At 36.7% G+C, this 20,108-nt stretch overlaps 1 protein-coding gene across 4 annotated transcripts in view; it reads left to right on the top strand.

Moving 5' to 3' along the window:
- The first annotated feature begins 4,542 nt into the window (after nt 1–4,542).
- PIAS2 (protein inhibitor of activated STAT 2) overlaps nt 4,543–20,108 on the top strand; it is a 63,138-nt gene continuing 47,572 nt past the window's right edge. For all 4 annotated transcript variants that reach the window (XM_077777697.1, XM_077777698.1, XM_077777699.1 and 1 more), the window contains exons 1-2: nt 4,543–5,014; nt 16,471–16,555. In XM_077777697.1, coding sequence (XP_077633823.1) covers nt 4,543–5,014; nt 16,471–16,555 — 557 coding nt within the window. The remainder of the gene's footprint in view (nt 5,015–16,470; nt 16,556–20,108) is intronic.

Here is a 20,108-nt window from a genome sequence, read left to right on the forward strand (position 1 = left end):
AGCGTGAGCAGGGGAGGGTCAGAGAGAGAGGGAGTCACAGGCGGAAACAGGCTCCAGGCTCTGAGCTGGCAGTCAGCACAGAGCCTGACGCGGGGCTCGAACCCACGAACTGCGAGATCATGACCCAAGCGAAAGTCGGACGCTTAACCGACTAAGCCACCCAGGCGCCCCAATTTTTCAAGTTTATTTTTGACAGAGACAGCGGGAAGGGACAGAGGGGGAGAATCCCAGGCAAGTTCAACACTGTTGGGGCTTTGAACTCACGAACCTTGAGATCATGACCTGAGCCAAAATAAAAAATCAGATGCTTAACTGACTGAGCCACCAGATACCCCTTTATTATTTCTTTTAATAGTTGATTTCAGTTTCAGTTCTTTCAGTCTAGGAGTTATTGTGTTGTAAGGAAGAGATCCACATACAGTCTCTCAGGTCAAAGACATTTAATTATAGGGAAAACATGAATTCACAGGAATACAGTGCTGCAAACTAAGGCCTTCTATGACCTCTGAAATGGAGAGGAATTGGAGCATCTTTCTGATTTGTCACATAGCTTCTCTTATGACTTGGTCACTCCTCTGATGTATTGATATATATCTGGTAGTTTTTCTTTATCCATTCCTACTTATAAACAAAGATGTAAGTTGTTTTAATATTGTAGTTGGGGAGCACCTGGGTGGCTCAGCCTATTAAGTGCCTGACTTTGACTCATGTCATGATCTCTCAGTTTGTGAGTTCAAGCCCCACATTGGGTTTTCTGCGGGCAGTGCAGAGCCTGCTTTGGATCCTCTGTCCTCCTCTCTCTTGGCCACTCCTTCACTCGTTCATTTTCTCTCTCTCAAAAATAAACATTTAAAAAAATTGTAGTTGGGATAGACAGTGTTAATAATGTGATTTATCAATTTCCCACAGCAGCTCCTTTCCCTACCCTATATTATACATTCTGACAGATGGAGGATCTACAGAGTTGGTGTTGATCTTTACCATGGCTTCCAACCTATTAGAATTTCCCCCAAATTCTGAACTACTTGTGCAATTTCTATCTTGTGTTTAAGAGTTAAGGAGCAGGGCCGTCTGGGTGGCTCAGACAGTTGAGTGTCAGACTCTTGATTTCAACTCAGGTCATGATCTCACAGTTTGTGAGTTCAAGCCTTGTGTTGGTCTCCATTCTGGAGGTATGGAGCCTGCTTGGGATGCATTCATATTCTCTCTCTCTCTCTCTGTCCCTCCCTCCCTCGTTTTTCTCTGCACTTCCCCTGCTTTCTCTCTCCCAAAAAAATCTAAAAAAAAAAGTTGAAGAGCATTCTTACTCATTGGGTATTGCATGTAACTATCATATTTACTTCCTTAATGAGGTATTTTCTAAATGTAGCACTTTTCAACTTGCCTTGACTCCTGTAGTTCCAATTTTATAATGCCTCAGCTTTAATTTTTAAAATAATTTTGTTACTTTAATTTGATAAATAAATAAGGTTGACTTAAAGTTCTGGTCTTAATTTATACTAGCTTTTCTTTAGAAATCCAGATTGTTTATGTATCTTTTTAAAAATTAGTCATGCCAACATATTTCTCTCTAGTTCATAGAATTTCCTTAAAATCGATTAGCAAGCATTTATTGAATTTCTTTTGTGTAGAGCATATAGCAATTGTCATTGAACTCTTAGAAGACAGACTTTGGGAGGCAGCAGGGTAGACTGGATAAAGTCCACTTGAAAAAAGTTACACTAAAAATTGTACTAAAGATATAGACATTAGAGGTTGGTGGAGAAAAAGAACTATAATCCATTCTTGGTAGTATTCATAGCAGGCTTACCTTACGTGGTGACAGCTGAAATTTGGTTGAAGATTGAGTTTAACCAAAAAAAAAAAAAAAAAAAGGCATCTCTTTAAGAAGAAATGGGATCCAGCAAGATTTGTAAAGAAAAACATGCAGAACTTGACTTAGCTCCATAGAGAAGTATCTTAATAGCAAATGATAACTAGAGGAGAGTTTTTGTTGATGTTTGTTTTTGAATAGAAATAGATGACAGGAGGGATGAAGTGACATTTCCAACATCCTAAGTTTTGAGCCAGGACTTGACCTACGTGCAATTACTGATTGTTGTTGTGAAGTTTTCCATAGAACACCATTGAACTCAAAGCCATCCTTTTTCAGCAGTACTTCATTTTTGCAGCATTTTGCAGTGTAGAGACCATCCTTTTCTGGTTTCCTTTGCCCTTCCCCAGACCAAAGGATTTTTTTCTTTCTTTTTTCTTTTTCTTTTCTTTTCTTTTTTTTTTTTTTTGCTGCAGAATTTCCTAATTCCACATTCATGTTCTGAGTTCTTATCTCTTTCTTCCTTTTTGTTGATATATTTACAGTAGTTAATAGAGCTAATTGCATTAGCATTCTTTGCCAGATAAAGTTACCATTGGAAAGTAAATGATGTGAGACCTCCCAGAAATTCAGTTTTGAGAGCACAGCTTAGGGTGACTTTGTGTTCTTTTTTGTCATTTCTGTAAAACAAGTCTCCTTAAAACAAGGAATATCTGAAAATAAGGAGGGAAACAAAATAATGAATTTGGAGTTAGATTTCTTTAGAAAGTATCACAGAAGTGTATCTGTGTGACTGCCTTTGTCAGCATTCTCATGATTTAATGCTGCTTACGCTCCTGTAATAATATATGCCAACTTGAAGTATTAGGATTGGGGACTTTGGGAAAGGTGCACTGCGTTCTTGCTTGGGAAGGTGCTTGGGAAAGCTCTCCTGGTCCTTTTTATACATGAAACCTTGAGTAAACTGTAACTTGACATAGGCCAAGAATGTTCTTGTTTTTCATCATTGTTGCCCATAGCATTGGGGTAAGATAGATAAAATCCTTATTTTAACATACGGAGGAAATGAAGTGAGGTGAAGTGTAAAGGCCATGGTATATGTTGCTGTTAGAGTGTGATTTAGAGCTGCGTGGTTCAGTGTGGGAACCGCTGGCCACTGAGACTCCGAAGCACTTGAAGTTTGTTAGTCCAAACAGATATGCTCCAAGTGTAAAATACACTGATTTGAAGACTTAGTGTTAAAAAAGTGGATTATTTTTAAATCACAAAAATTGATTACATGGTGAAATAATATTTTTGATATACTGGGTTAAATAAAGCATATTAAGATTTTAGTGTTTATTGTAGCCACTAGAAGATTTAGAATTAAATATGTGGTTCCTATTTCTATTGGACAGTGCTAGTTGAATATAAAAAGTGGTTGCTAGGATTACAATTTCATGTTCTCTGATTTACACAATATAAAATACAGAGATATATGAAGGAGAATTATGATACAGCTTGTACATGCAGAGTACTTGGATATATTTAAATTTGTGTGCATTTTAGAAAACTAGCAAGTATCATTCTTGACAACTATTTAAAAGCCAACCAGAGTTTGAACAGCTGCTTCTGGGCTGTCTATGAAACTTAAAAAGTGCAGAACTGAGGACCTACATGAATCAGTACCTGCCGTAGATATTGCCCCTGCACACCTACCAGATTGAGAAGGAATCCCAGGTGGCTGTGGAGTGTGTAGCACTGAGGAGGCAAGGTGGGAGAATTATCCTTAGGATTGTTTTGTGAGGATCAGCTCTGGGTCTTACTCTTCTTTCTGACCACCACTTGGGTACCAGTAAATCTGACCCGAGTGTGGTTTAACCTCCAAGTTCTGAAACTCACTAAATAGATGGATGTAAGAGGCAGCAAGTTATTAAAAGTATTTGCTAGGTTTTGTTAATAAGTAGATGATGAGATGTGAAGCAAGAACTGCTTGTAAGCTTCATTTTGTACCCAAGAACAAGTCAGCAGAGCGGCCTGGGGAGAATCTTGCCCTTTGGGATTTATGACCAATCCTTTCCTTGCTCGTTAAAGCTCTTTTCCTCATTGGATACTCAGCTCGGGATTTCACTTGTTTTAGAAGTATGCTAAATAAGATGCGTGTGATTTTTAGCTTTAGTATTTAAAAGTAACTTATTCTCGATGTGGTCTGTTCCTTAATCATTTGAGTTGGGGTGAAAAATTCATTGGATTTTGGATCACAATTTTGTCTTGATTTTGTAGATTTACTGCTTAACCTCAGAAGTTATGCCTATAGTTTTGCAAAAATCTGATCTTCTGTTTGGTTAATTTATGACAGTACTGTAAGAGACATTACAATGTGTGTTAATAGGGCTTACTTTTGAAAAGAAAATTTCATTGGTTATAAATTTCATAGTCATAAAACAAATAGGGGTTTACACTTGAGCATAATCAGATAATGAGGAGGTTAGTAGAAACTGGTAGACCGTAGATTATCAAGATTAAGAATACAGCAAAACATAACACCGTAACTTGAATGTAACTTGGGCAGACAGTGACTCTATAAATAGGATCAGTTCTAAGTGGTATGTGAAAATGCTGTTACTGGCATATACCGGTTGATAAAATGCTGGTAAAACCAGATTTTACAGTCTGTCTTAGTTGGATGGGGTTTTCATAAGATTGAGGATGACTCTTCGCTTATGTCCTTTTTTTTTTCCTTTCAGAATATGGTTTCTAGCTTTAGGGTTTCTGAACTACAAGTGTTACTAGGCTTTGCTGGACGGAATAAAAGTGGACGCAAGCATGACCTCCTGATGAGGGCGTTGCATTTATTGAAGAGTGGCTGCAGCCCTGCCGTTCAGATTAAAATCCGAGAATTGTACAGACGCCGATATCCACGGACTCTGGAAGGACTTTCTGATTTGTCCACAATCAAATCTTCGGTTTTCACATTGGACGGTAGCTCATCACCTGTAGAGCCTGACTTGGCCGTGGCTGGAATCCACTCGTTGCCTTCCACTTCAGTTACACCTCACTCGCCGTCCTCTCCTGTTGGTTCTGTGCTGCTTCAGGATACTAAGCCCACGTTTGAGATGCAGCAGCCATCTCCCCCGATTCCTCCTGTCCATCCTGATGTGCAGTTAAAAAACTTGCCCTTTTATGATGTCCTTGATGTTCTCATCAAGCCCACGAGTTTAGGTAAGTGTTAGAGAAATCAAGTCCTTGTAGACGAGAGAATAAATAAAGCAAGCGGCTTTCAACTATTCACTAATGATTTGCTGTTAATACCATAAAATTGAGACATTACTGCCAAATAAATCCCAGATAAGTAATATTGGCAACCATGACTGAAATCTAATATAAAACTGTTAATTCATCGTACCAGCATTCTTATGGCTTAGAACTCAGATTCTTAGAACATATGCTTCTGTGTATATAGGAACAGTTACAAATATTACTGCCCATAATTTGTGTTTTGATAGCTTTACAGAGATTTAGTTTCTGTTTAACATAGTGTTTAAACTGCTTTCCTACGAAATAAACCTTTTTTATACTTTAATTTTTTTAATTGGTACACAGAGTTTAGCTTTTTGTTTAATATTGATCTACTGCTCAGAAAATTTAATGGACTTTATTATTACTAAAATTGATACATGGGACTTTAACAAATTTTTACCAACATTGATGACTTCTTTGTTGTAATGGTATGATTTTGTTTTTTTAAATCGCCTAATGTAATTATCTGTAGAGGTATTGGGATTTATGATAAAATAAATTGTTTGGGAGATGGCATTTCATAGTTAATTTGAGAGGTTTTTTTTCCCCCAACCTGGGCAAAACTCTTTTTAATTCAAGTTATCTCACAATTCTCTTAAATATATGTGTGTGCTTTTTTCCTTTTGTTAAGGATTGAGCTGTTCTAGATCTTGGTTGAGCCAGAAGGAAATTTTGAGAGGTAGAGCTCATTAATGGGGTCAGTATGGCCTGATTGGTGGTGGTAAGCTTTTCCCAGCCCCTCTCTCCTCACTGTATTTTTTTCTTTCTTTCTTTCTTTCTTTCTTTCTTTCTTTCTTTCTTTCTTTCTTTCTTTCTTTCTTTCTTTCTTTNCTACTTTCCTTCCTTCATTCCTCTTTCTTCCTTCCTCTCTCTTCCTTCATCCCTCTTCCTTCTTTTCTTTCCTTCCTTCCTTCCTTCCTTATGTTTATTTGTTTTTGAGAGAGAGTGAGCAGGGAAGTGCGGAGAGAGGGGGGACAGAGGATCTGAAGCAGGTTCTGTTCTGACAGCAGAACACCCCATGTGGGGCTCATACTCACAAACTGGGATTATGAACTGAGCTGAACCACCTAGGTGCTGCACCTGCCCCATCACCCTTTCTCCTCATTTTAAATGTTTTTATTTAGCAATACTTAGCCAGACAGGTAGAGTAATGCATTTATTCCTTCATTACTTTCATTATGAATTAAGGGATTAGTGTTCATGTTTTATTATTTGTGCAAAGTCCTATGAGTAGAATTATTATATCAAAGAATAAGAACATTTTAATTTTAAACTCTTGATAACCTGTTGCTAAATTAGTTCCCAGAAAAGCTGTGCCATTTTGAAAATTCTTTTATTTTTTTTAATGTTTATATATTTTTGATAGGGAGGCACAGAATCCGAAGCAGGTTCCAGGCTCTGAGCTGTCTGCACAGGGCTCCATGTGGGGCTCAAACTCACAAACTGTGAGATCATGACCTGAGCTGAAGTTGGCTGCTTAACCAGCTGAACCACCCAGGCACCCCAAAGCTGTGCCATTTTAAATTACACAGAGTGAGAAACTGCCTCTCATTGCTTTTTTTCCTGCCTTTATTAGGTAGTATTAAAAAGAGATCTTGGTGATTTTGACAGGTGAAAGCTTGTATCTTTAGATTTTTCTATTTTTAAAATTAATACCAGGAGCAAACATTTTAAATGTTTATTACCTGGTTGACTTTTTTTTTTTTTTTTTTTTTTTTTTTTCTATTTTTTTTAACTNTCCTGGTTGACTTTTTTTTTTTTTTTTTTATGATTTTTACTATTATCTTTAACCCTTTTTTTAAACTGGTGCATTTATCTGGTTAGAATGTTTCCAAAAATTTTTTAAATTTCTCTCTCTGTCATGGTTTTTAGTTTATACCAGTGGACAAAATGGCCCATTCTCATGTTTCTTTCTCAGCAGTTATTGCAAATTTATTTTTTTGCATGTTTTTTGAGAAAGATTCAGACTGGTAATATGCCTATTAGGAGACCCTACCTCATGGGACTCCTCAGGAGTTCGGCTCCAGTGAGGATTGGGAGGTAAGCGGGCCTGTGGGTTTTAGTTAACAGGGGAAGGTACTTAAGAGACATGGTTGCATTCCTGGAAAGAAGACCGGAGAGAAGGTGAATCGTGTGTCTTCTGTGCTTATTCGCGTCAGTGGTGCACCAAGGGGTGAACTCTGGAGGCGCTTCCTGAGCTCTTTCCTCATTTCCCTGCTTTGCTCAAAAATAGAAATAGGAGTTTTCTTTCTTTTCTGTATTTTTCATAGTTTCTCTTTCCTTAACCTTGGTAAGGGTAAAGGGGATACCTCTTTTAGATAAAATAATGCCAGAGGTATTTTGTGTTGTCGAGTGGCTAAGAAGAACCTGCCTTTTGCCTGTAGTTTAAATTGGAATGTAAGAGATAACATATAACCTCAGGGCTTACGAAATAAGTTTTTACCCCTGAGCTAAATACTGTCCACTCATATGTTTTTCAAGAGTTTTGCTTCTCTCTATTTTAATGAATTTTATAAACTGATACTTGTTTATTTATTCCTAAGTTTTTCTTAATGTTTGTTTATTTTTGAGAGAGAACACAGAGAGGGGCAGAGAGAGGGAGACACAGATCTGAAGCAGGCTCCAGGCTCTGAGCTATCAGCGCATGAACTCATGAACTGCGAGATCATGACCTGAGCTGAAGTTGAATGCTTAACTGAAGGAGCCACCAGTGCATCCTTATACTTGTTTTAAAACAAGGCTTAAACGTTTCCTTATCATACCTTTCCTAAAGAGAAAAAGAATTTTCTTAATGTATATAATTTTGTTATGTCAGATTGGTAAAGCCCTAATCTAAGAAATGCTCTTAGATTTGGAGGTAGAAAGTTAGAAAATCCACATTAGCATGTAGTCTGCCAAATGAAAGTGGCAAAAATTTAATCATTTCCAGTAATGACCTTCAATTGAAAATTTCTAGTGTCACATTGTCTAAGGCAGTGTAATGACATCCAGAAGTTTTCTTAATTTTTATTAATTTGGTTTTATAATATTGAAAATGAATTATAAAAATAGAAATTGTGGGAATGTCCTTTTGTTCAGAATCCTGCTATGGAGAAACCTGTTTCCATTCAGGAACTGAGAATTTAAAATCCTCAAGAGTCAAAAGAGATGTCAGATCTATATTTCAGAGCCCATATTCTTGACATCTGTAAGCCAGTCTGTGTATTCTTGTTTTTATACACAGTTGATTAGATGGTTTTTAGGCCATCAACATACTGTTAAGTAGGAAATAATTGGCTACAAGAGAGAAAATAGAAGAACCAAGTAGAAAAAAATAGACATAAGAGGTAAAAAAAATGTCCTTCTAAAGCTTCTTGGAATCTTGAAACCAATAACCCTTTAGTACCGAGGGAATTGCTGTTACAGCATGACACATGCATTGATGCTTAAAAAAAGAACCCAGGGCACTTGGGTGGCTCAGTCGGTTAAGTGTCCTACTCTTGATTTTAGCTCAGGTCATGATTTCACAGTTTGTGAGATTAAGCCCTGAATTCAGCTCTGTGCCGTGACAGCACAGAGCCTGCTTGGGATTCCCTCTCCCTCTTTCTCTGTCTTTCTCAAAATAAATAGCTAAACTTAAAAGAAAATCCCTAAAACAACCATGATGTGTATGTTTTATTTAAGAAGATACAGTGTTATATAGTTTTGCAGTTTGGAATTATTTCTTTTAAGAATGGTTAAAATAAAAATATTTTAACATTTAAAGTGAAAAACTGTGGCATCTAAAAAACCTGAGTGTACACAATACTAAATGATATCTCTGTAGCTAAGGTTTTAAGTCTAACAGAAAAACCTCATAATCCAAAAACTGGCAAAAAATCTCTGTTCTCCTCTCTTAAATAGCTATCCTGATTTGCTTTCACAGAGAGCCTTTCTTTTTTTAAGACAACTTCTTTTTAAGGTGAAATCCTTTGGGATTTTCTATTTAGGAAATTTGTGTTCAGTCTGTACAAAAAGAATATATATAAAGCACTTCAGTGAAACCACAACTTCATTTTTTTAAAAAAGGAACATTGCCAATATCATTAAGCCATCTCCTTGCCTTTTCTGAGTTAAATCACTACTCTGAATTTATGTTCCTCTTCTCTGCTTGTTTTACCACATATATGCATTTTTAAAAAGTAATGCTAATTGACTTTTGAAATCATGTGATGGTGTATATATTCTTCTGTGACCAGCTCTTTTTGTTCACTCTGCCTGGTAAGTGTTGTATGTTGTTACATCTGGCTGTTGTTATTTTGTGAAATACCTTCAATGTATTTTTGAGCCTTTCATTCCTTAAAATTTCCTCGTTTTGCTTTTCAGATTACAGAAGTAATTTATGCTAGTAATTGAAAATTTAATAGAAATGTAATGGAAAAGGAAAGCCCCTCATAGTGTCCTCTAGTACTCAGCTGGAGTTGTATCAATAGTTAATTTTTTCTCTGCATATGTTATGTTGTCGTCTTTTCTTCCTGTTCATTTTAAAAGCTTTTTCCAACTGCGGAGCCCCTGTGCCATATTTCTAGTGAGAGAGGACACGATTCTATTTGTATCCTCTGGGAATACCACCTCCTGGAGCTTTGTATCATGATAATCTTTCTTAATTAACACAGTTTCTTGGAAATATAGTGTAGATTTGTGGGTTGCAGTAGATCTTTTCTCTTGTAGATGTACCATAACTTAACCAGTATTCTGTTGATGTACATTTTCAATTTTTTATTATTTATTTGGAAATATTTTGGTATCTAGCATGTGTTGGTCATTATTCTTGCAGTCTTTCAACACTGCAGCTGGTAACATTTTTGCATGTGTGCTTCTGAATACTTGTGTGCTTGTTTATGAAGTGTAATGCATCTGTGAAATTGTTGGGTCAAAGAGTTAGGAGTACATATTTTGATATTCAAGTTTTAGAGAGAATTTCAGCAGTTACTTCAGAAGCCTTGCGCCAGTTTATAATCCAGTAGTATATGAATGTATTATTTACACCCTCATCAGCATTGGTCTTTTAATATATTATTGATTTTTTAATCTTTAAAAGGTGAAAAATTAATGAGAATCAACATCTTTTCATATTCTTAAATTCCTGAGTATTAGGAAATATGTGTTAAGCTTCTGGGTACAATTAAAGAGGTTTAAGGTGGTATGCACATTAATGGAAAGCCATTAAAATAGAGTCTCACTTCTAAAGAATTTGGATACATTCAGACACTATACACATCATTTTTATTAACCCAGTTAACACATATATAATGAGGATTTCATTTGAATATGGTTAGTGTAGTCTAATTGTGAAGAAGTGAGAAGGATGAGATGGCCATTTGGAACTTTGTCACCCATTTGGGGATGTAATGTTAGTGTGAGAGCCAAGTAGCGATGAGGTATGTGCCCGTATGATGAAGCACTGTAAATTGTGTATCTGAAACTCAGATATTGACCTAAAGAATGGGGAAGTTAGTCAAGACTTGTTGGAGTGGGAGTGAGACTTTGAAGGATTCATTTGTCTACTTTGAATTGGCGTTGTTCATAGCAGAAGAAACACTAGAAGAGGGGAGAACTGTGAGTAGTCACACGGATAGATAGAGATGAAAGTGGCACAATTGTGACACCTGACTGAGGAAACCGCTTTGAGTAGAGGACACCCTGAGGGAAGAAATTGGAAATGCAGGTTTGCTAGGGAATAGGTGGCCATTGTTTTGGGGCCCCTTCTAGGTAAGAGGGTTTAGACTGGGCTCATTCAGAAGTAGGGTGCTGCGAAGCATGTCTGAGCAGAGAAGAGGTTGTGAAGTTGATGACCAGCTCTGCATCCACGTTCTGCTGGGAGGCAGCAGAGGGGCAGCGTTCAGACTTCATTCGCATAAACGCTAATAGGTTTTGAGTAGGATGGAAGTAGTGAAAAGTCGATGAGAACATTTTAGAAAGGAGGACTTCATGACTAATTGGATATAGAGGATGAAGAAGAGGACTGGGGTAAAGGGAATGAATGATTTCTAGTGATTGGAAAACTGGTAACTACTCCCTTCTTCCAAAATTCTGAATTAGGGCACATGGGTGTCTCAGTCAGGTTAAGTGTCTGACTTTGGCTTGGTCATGATCTCGCGGTTCGTGGGTTCAGTCTCTGTGCTGCTAGCTTGGAGCCTGGAGCCTGCTTTGGGTTCTGTACCTCCCTTTTCCCCCTTCCCTGCTCACACGCATACTCTCTCAAAAATAAATAAATGTTAAGAAAAATCTGAATTGAACTCAGTTTTTATAAGAAGCATGAAATCTCAGTACTCTACCCTCCCCTCATCTTTGCAGCTGTTGTCTAGGGGAAAAAGTGTCTTCATATTAAATATCACTGATGATTATTAGTATAGTGATGATTTCTGTTTAGATAAAATTCTTTTAAATGACTCAGGTTTCTGAGTAAATATCATTAAAGTAGAAAAATTTGGGTATGTATATAGGAGAATTATCATTTAAAAAGTATTCACATAAAACAATTTGGAGTGATAACTGTTTGTTGAATATTGGAATGTAGAATCATTTAGTCCAATGTTTATCGAAAGCATTCTATGTGCCTGTTACGTCCTGTGTGTTAAGAAACAAATGATCAGGGGCGCCTGGGTGGCTTAGTCGGTTGAGCGTCCGACTTTCGCTTAGGTCATGATCTCGCGGTTCGTGGGTTCGAGCCCCACATCGGGCTCTGTGCTGACTGCCAGCTCAGAGCCTGGAGCCTGTTTCAGTCTGTGACTCCCTCTCTCTCTGACCCTCCCCTGCTCATGCTGTCTCTCTCTCTCTCCTAAAAAGAAATAAAACATAAAAAAAAAAAATTAAAAAAAAGAAACAAATGATCAAAAATGAATAATTTGTAAATATAGAACTCTTTATATTTATTTCTTCTATTATAACTCTTTGTATTTGTTTTGTGTATTTTATACACATGGAGGTTGTTCCCCTCTACTTTTGATGCAGAGATATGATGGGAAAAGAAGTAAGGCAAGAGTATGCTTTGATTGGCAGTGATGGTACAGTTAATTGATGGGTGATAGGGAAGCAAATAGCTCAGGATACAGATCTTAGATAATGCAGTGTAATAAACTGATTTATTCATTGTTACTTTATGAGTTATTTTATTTACAAATAAGCTAGACTGAGCCATGATAATCCACAAAGCTGCCTATAAAACATTAGTTTATCTCTTTCTTCAGTGGGAAAGCCCCTGTTAACCTAGGCACTCACTGCTAGGAAGCATTCTTGACCAAGTATAAACCAGTTTATCAAAAGGTGTCCACCTTTATGTAAAAGGTGTCTACTTTCTGCAGTGGGGAAACTTGGGAAGTTTATTTTACTAAGAATATTTCACATTTTTGATCATGTTACAATATTTTATACCTGAAAATCTTACCAAGAAGAATTCATTATTATTGAATAGCTGGCAAAATGCATCTGTTGGACTGTTTTTTTTTTTCCCTCTTGAAATTTTGCTATCTCTTTGAAAACTTTTGATTAATAGGACTTCTGGAACTGAAAATATATCACATGTTATCAGAATCCTTTCACATATATTATTGATTTGATCCAAAAAACAGCCATTAAGAGGCAGATGAGCAAAATGTTATTCCCATTTTAGTTGAGTGAGGAAGGACTTGGAGATCTTCCGTGAATTTCCTATATCACTTGGATAGTAACCAGTTAGGGCTAAGATGAGGATACGGGAATATTCTGGTCCATTAATGCTTCAAAAGGTGGAAGGAAACAATATCCATAAAGGTAGAGTAGTCATAAATATTATGTCATATCAGCAAGGCCTCATCAGTTAGTAATTCCAAATGAAGCTGGACATCATGATAGAACTTGGAACTTATAAGATTAACGAGAAAATAACTATGAAATTGTGGCATAGTTTTACTTGTATAAAACATCATTCCAAGTACAGTGATATGAAACAACCATCTTATGTTTATGGAATTTATGTGTTAGGAATTGGACAGTGTGTGGATAGCTTGTCTCTACCCCAAGATGTCTGGGGTCTTAGCTGAGACGACTTAAGGGCTGGGAGTGACTTAACGGTTAGAAGCGGGAATTATATGAAGGCATCTTCACGCATGTGTGATGCTATGTTGGCTAGAGTACCTGAATAAGGCTTTTTCTTCTGGTCTTTTCTGGGCATCTTTAGAGCATGAAAGCTGGGTTTCAGGAGCAAAGAAGAAGTGCATGGTGCTTTTATGATCTAGCTTTGAAAATTATATAGTGTCACATATGCCTACACTATTGATTAAAGCAGTCACAATGGGCCATTCAAGTTCAAAGGGAGGGTAATAGAGACCCTACCACTTCACTGGAAGAATGTCAAGGTTATAAGAAGGGTGTGATGGAAGATATTGTTGTAGCTGTCTTTGAAAAATAGAATTTACCTTATGCAAGATTGTTTAAAAAGGAAAGGGCTTGACCAAAGTCATACCTGATTCATGCCCCTGAGTCATGGTCTTTTTCATTTTTCATTTGCTGCTGTTAACATGAAAGTGTTCATGGGATCAGTGTAGAATTGGTTTTCTGATCCCGAGTTGGGGACACTACTGCAGAGAAAATACACTGTAAAACCTGTATCTTTTTGCTTGATAACCTACCATTCTTTTTCCTGACTTGTATTAAAATGACAGTTTAGCTAATAGATTTACCTTATGGCAAATTCTGTGTGCTTTTGGTTGCTATTCTGTTATAAAATTGTCTTGTCACTGTTAATACAAATTGGATTTTATTAGCATACGCACTGTTTTTTGCTGTAACTTCCTGGAGTTCAGTTATGGTATACAATGATGAAACTTTTTTTTTTTTTCCATAGAAACAGGGTAGTTATTTGGTATTACATTTTAAAGGACAGAAATTGGGCATCAAATAAACTGGCGAAAACTATGTCAGAAAAATAAAAGGCTCTGCAAAAACATGTTAAGATATAAACTGCTAACAGTAAGCTGTAGGTTCTGTAAATTGTACATGTTGGCATATGCTGATTATGGAAGCATTCCAGTTTCAATGTAAGTTTCATGGTATATGGGTACTCTTCTGGGTAGGTTGACTCCAGGCACCCAGTCAAGGCCTCACGTACTGACATTTGTGCTGGGTGAATTGACCAAAGGTCTTGCACCCAGTATTGCAGTTGTAGATATCCGACATTTTTAGTGCATAAAGAGTGGATCTGTCTCTGGGGATATCTGTGTTAATCAGGCTTATCAGAATGAAGTAAGAATCACAGCCATTGGGCAGATAATTTTATTTATCCTTTTTGCCATTGTCGCATCTTCTACCTGTGATAAAAGTCCTGCCTTTCTGTGCCATTCCTTTAAAAAAAATTTTTTTTTAATGTTTATTTTTTTTGAGAGGCAGAGAGACAGAGCACAAGAGAGGAGGGGCAGAGAGAGAGGGAGACACAGAATGTGAAGCAGGCTCCAGGCTCTGAGCTGTCAGCACAGAGCCTGACGCGGGGCTTGAATCCGTGGACCGTGAGGTTACCACCAGAGCTGAGGTCAGACATTCAGCCGACTGAGCCACAGAGATGCCCCTCTGTGCCATTCCTTTTGCTTTAAACAGTTATCTTTTTAAGAAAATCATGAGAAAAAACAGTGTATTCTTTTACCTTTACCACTTATTTACTATTTGTGTTGGTTTTCATTCCTGAAAATTTGGTTTTGAATTTGGTATCATTTCTTTTTATCCTGGAAGTTTCCTTTTACATTTCATGTAGTAATTACTTGCTTTCAGCAAATTAACTTGGCCTTGTTTATCTACAAGTCATTATTTCACCCTGTTTTTGAAGGACATTGAATTTTCAGTGACAGTTTTTCCTTTCACCACTTTGAAGATGACTTCTGGCTTATGTTGCTTCTGATGAGAAGTCAGCCTTTATTTGTATTGTTTTCCCCATGTATGTAATGTTTCTTTTTTTCTCTGCTCTCAAAATTTTGTAGTCATAATTGGTTTTCAGCAGTTTGATTTTGATGTGACTAGGTAGCTTTCTTTGTATTTATTTTGCTTGAAGTTTGATCCTGTAAGGGCTTCCCCCAAATCAGTTATGTAATATTCTTTCAGCAACTTTTTTTTTTTAATGCTGTTTTCTTCTTCTGGGACTCCATTTGTACCTGTTAGACCTTTTGAGGTTTCTGGCTGGAGAGGCTGGGTGCTTATACTATTAACTCTGATTGAAAATGCAGTGTTCACCTCTGATCTCAAAGTAAATGTTACTGAATTTGACAGTTAAGAGGTCATTAATGAACTTAACTGTGGATAGAGAGTGGGAAATGGAATCTGCACAGGAAAGAGTTGAGAAGTAAATAGGAATTGAAGAAATGGACGGACATACCACTGTAGCAGCCTTTGAGTTATTTGCTTCATAGAGTTTTGTTTAATTCTTAGGCCTTCATCATAAATAGCCTTCCTTTCTCTCCCCTCCTTTTTTAAATGTTCTGGGAAAATATGAGCCCCTTTATGACATGATTTCTAGGAGCATAATTGTTACACTGAATTATGCCCTTTAAGGAAAAATGTTTTACTCAATAATTTTCTTGATTTGGTGTGACTTGTTGAAGGAAGTTTTCTGACATTGGATATTCAACTGGCATCTTGTTCATTCATTTATGTATCAGTAAAACTGTGACCAGAAACACATAGGAGAGCCATTTTGCCCTTTCTTGTGCGTTGTTGCAGTACTTGTTGGGAAGCAGAAGGTCTCTATATTAGCTTTTGCTTTGTTTTGTTTTAATGAGCATTAGAATATCATTGAATCAGGATAATCTGTTACAAAGTTCTTTTTGAAGTAAATACATTTCAGTTAATACAGTTAAGGACAGCTTCATTAGGTAATTTTTAAACTAGATAATCTGTATGCAAATAATTATTGTATGTCTTAAGTTTTTCAATTTAGAAGCTAAAGTTTAAAATTTTATCTTATATGAATACTCTGTGTAACTGAATATAAAGGGTCGAAAACAAAACACAACAAGGAAAGAAAACAAACAAAAGACCAAAAGACACCTAAGTCTGGGATAGCAATCTGGGGAAAGTTTGTGACTTCAGGTTTTCATTTGAGTCAGTAGGATGAAATGTAATTTTGAAGAGTTGTGCTATGTTTTGACCTTATTATAATTAGTCTGATAGAATAGTGACTAAATGCTTAAAATTGAGTGTACTTTAGAGTGACTTGACTTTCATGATTCCAAGATGATTGTAATTTAGTACTTATTTATTTTGGAGTATTTTAACCATAAAAATTCCAGAATTTGGCAGACTTTATCAGAAGTGCATTGTTATTGCAGATGGTTACAGCTTTGTTACCTTTTGGATATTGGATATTGGAATGTTATCTTTTTTTTCTTTCTTCCCAGTTCAAAGCAGTATTCAGCGATTTCAAGAGAAGTTTTTTATTTTTGCTCTGACACCTCAGCAAGTTCGAGAGATATGCATATCCAGGTAAGAGGAATGTTTGGAATATGTGATGTTTCTTCGTGAATGTTCTTATGTTAGTCCGCTAGGGCTGCCATTACAAAGCATAACAGTCGGTGGCTTAAACAATAGAAATTTATTTTCTCAAAATTCAGAAGGCTTGAAGTCCAAGATTAAGGAGTCAGCAGAGTTGGTTTCCCCAAAGCCTCTTTCCTTGCTTTATGAGGATGCCTTCTTGCTGTGTGTACCCACTTGACCTTTCTTCTCTGTGTCTGTGCATCCCTGGTGTCTTTGTCTTTTAAGCACACCAGTTGTATTGGATTAGGTCCCCACCCTTATGACCTTATTTAACCGTAATTATCTTTTTATTTATTTATTTAAAAAATTTTTTTAATGTTTATTAATTATTCTGAGAGAGAGTTTGTGTGTGTGAGAGAGCACAGGAGGGACAGAGAGAGGGAGACACAGAATCCAAAGCAGGCTCCAGGTTCCGAGCTATCAGCACAGAGCCTGATGTAGGGCTTGAACCCATGGACCGTGAGATCATGACCTAAGCCGAAGTCGGATATTCAACCAACTGAGCCACCTAGACGCCCCATAATTACCTTTTTAAAGTTCGCATCTTCACAAATGTCCACAACAGTTGGACTGTTGTTCCTTAAGTAAGCATGACTAACATTAGCCAAATATGTAATAAATACTCTGTAAATAGAAAACAGTTTTAACCTTTGACTAAAACCCCATCTTACTTTTTGAATTACTTTTTGGCAATAACTTTTTTAATGAAAATTTTATTTCAAATATAGCAACATAAAAAAGAATTTGTGACAGCAGCCCAGAGTAGGACATCCATAAACTTAATCATCCAAACTGAGGCACTTTTAAGAGTTAAAGTAGATGTCATGTTTTTATCCCAGAAAATTTATTAATACACTGGAACTGTTCTGGGGTGTCTGGGTGACTCAGTCGGTTAAGTGTCAGACTCCTAATGTTGGCCCAAGTCATGATCTCACGGTTCGTGAGTTTGAGCCCTGTGTTGGGTTCCGTGCTGACAGTATGGAGCCTTCTTGGAATCCTCTCTCTCTCCCTTTGCTCCTATCCCATTCCTGCTTGTTCTCTCTCTCAAAGAATAAATAAACTTAAAACAAACAAACAAACAAACTGGAGTTAGAACTTTGAGCTGGATGGTTACCTGGACCATAAAATTAGTGGAAATCTGAAAACAATTATGAAAAATACTTAGCTTTGCCATTTAGAAAAATTGAAGAAACTTAAAATAGACACATATGTGAAGAGCAAATGAACTAAGATGTAAGAGGAAAGAAAAGGAAATATATAGTATATACTTTTCCAATTAAAAATATAGCCGTCTTAGGCATTAATAATACATGGCTGTTTACATTCTTAAAGATTTAGCAGAAGCTCTAGGAGGTTAAATGATTTCCTAGAATTGTAAAGTTAAAAGTAAAATAAAGAATTGAACAAATTAGAGGAGTTTTTTGCCTCTTCAGCTGATCATTAGAAAGCTCATCTTCTCTGAGTTGTTACTGATTTACAAAAATAAGGATTCTGTATTTAAATTTTGAAAAATTCTGTATTCAGCCCCATTACATAAGTTCTTTACAGTTGGACTTTTTGGTCTTTAACATTTTCAGGTTCATTGCTAATCCCCCAAGATGGTGAATCCAAACGTAGGGGCCTCATGTCTCTTTTAAGCACAGTAGCATCTTGAAGATGTTCTCTTTCCGTGGAAAAGTCTGGGACAGAGTTTGAGATTCTTTCCTTAATCATGTCATCTTTATCAGTATATATATAGAGAGAGTGCTGTTGTCAGAATCTCAAAATGATTGTATATTCTGACCCTGTAAAGTTTGAACTCTCAAAGGGTATTGTTAAATAGACCACCTTTTCCACAAAGGGGGAAAAATGTTAAAAACTAAGATTAAAAAAAAAAAAAAAAGACAGTGTAAGGATTAGTCCAAAAGATCCAATATCCAAATAGTAGTTTCAGAAAACATGGAGAAACTTATCAAAGAAATAAAATGGTTCATTCTCACCAAGGGTAAGACATTGCAGTGAGTTTTTGTACAATAGAAATACTTTAAATCTTGGGGATAGTAATAAGCCAACTAACAAATAAATAGACTAAAACTTTTAAAATTATGTTTATATTATTAAAATTATATTTTAAATTTTTAAAAATTTGTTTTGAGAGAAAGCATGCACGAGTCGGGGAGGGGCAGAGAGAGAGGGAGAGAAAGAATCCCAAGCAGGCTCCATATTGTCAACACAGAGCCTGCTGCAGGGCTTGAATTCCCAAACTGTGAGATCATAACCTGAGCGGAAATCAAGAGTCAGGCGCTCAACCAACTGAACCACCCAGGCACCCCTAGAGTCAGTAGTTTTTTTTTTAATGGTTATTTATTTATTTTGAGAAAGAGATTGCAAGTGGGGAGAGTCAGAGAGANCTGGGAGGGAGGGAGGGAGGGGGAGGGAGAGAGAGAGAGAGAGGGAGAGAGGGAGAGAGGGAGAGAGTCCGTCCCAAGCAGGCTCCACGCTGTCAGCACAGAACCTGATGTGGGGCTTGAACTCCCCAACCGTGAGATCATGATTCATGACTTGAGTCAAAAGTCAAATACTTAGCTGGCCGAGTCACCCAAGTGCCCCTAGAGTAAGTAGATTTAAAGATACAGATTTAAAGATACATTTCAAGTAAACAAAACAAGGCATCAAAATGTGAATAATATACAACCAGTTGCCCTAAAAAGGTGTGTAGGGGTGTGTGTGTGTGTGTGTGTGTGTGTGTGTGTGTGTAGTTTGCTTAAGTGACTAAAATATGTCTGGACAAGTATGATCAACTGCCTCTGGACAGGGGAATTCGATGGCTAGGGCCAGAGTTGGGATACTCTTTTCACCTTATATTCATTCTGTATCTTTCTGAACTTTGAACTATGTGAATTTATTAAGTAGTCAAAAAATGAATGACTAAAATTTAAATAATCTCAATTAAAAATTTGGATCATGTCCTGGAGATGGATAGTGGTGGTGGTTGCACAACAGTGTGAGTATACTTAATGCCACAGATTTATACACTTTATGGTTAACATGGTAAATCTTATCTTAATGTATGTCATGTATAAAAACTTAAAAAAAAAATAAAACTATTTGTAATCCTCCTTCCAGAGGAAAAAAAGATAGATTGCCTATAGACATGTATAGACAAAACCCAACGTTTTCTGAGTTGTATAATTAAATATTACAGTATCTCCTTCTTCTTAATAAATGGAAGTGAAAGTTGGGTACCCATTAAACAACTTCAGTGATTATCAACATTTTGACAGTCTGTATGTGGACACCCCTACACCTGTTTTTCCTGAAATATTTTAAAGCAGATCACAAGCATCATATAATTTCAGCTAGAAATACCCCAGGACACATTTCAAATCCATTCTTAATCTAATCACAGTAAAATGAATAATCCTTTAATATAAAACAATGGCCAGCTCCTATTCAAATTTCTCAGTGGTTTCAGAATTTAAACACGACCCATGTAATTACTTTTGACTACTTTGTCTCCCAA

Source organism: Crocuta crocuta, unplaced genomic scaffold, assembly GCF_008692635.1.
Source record: "Crocuta crocuta isolate KB4526 unplaced genomic scaffold, BGI_CrCroc_1.0 scaffold36, whole genome shotgun sequence".
Lineage (NCBI taxonomy): Eukaryota > Metazoa > Chordata > Mammalia > Carnivora > Hyaenidae > Crocuta > Crocuta crocuta.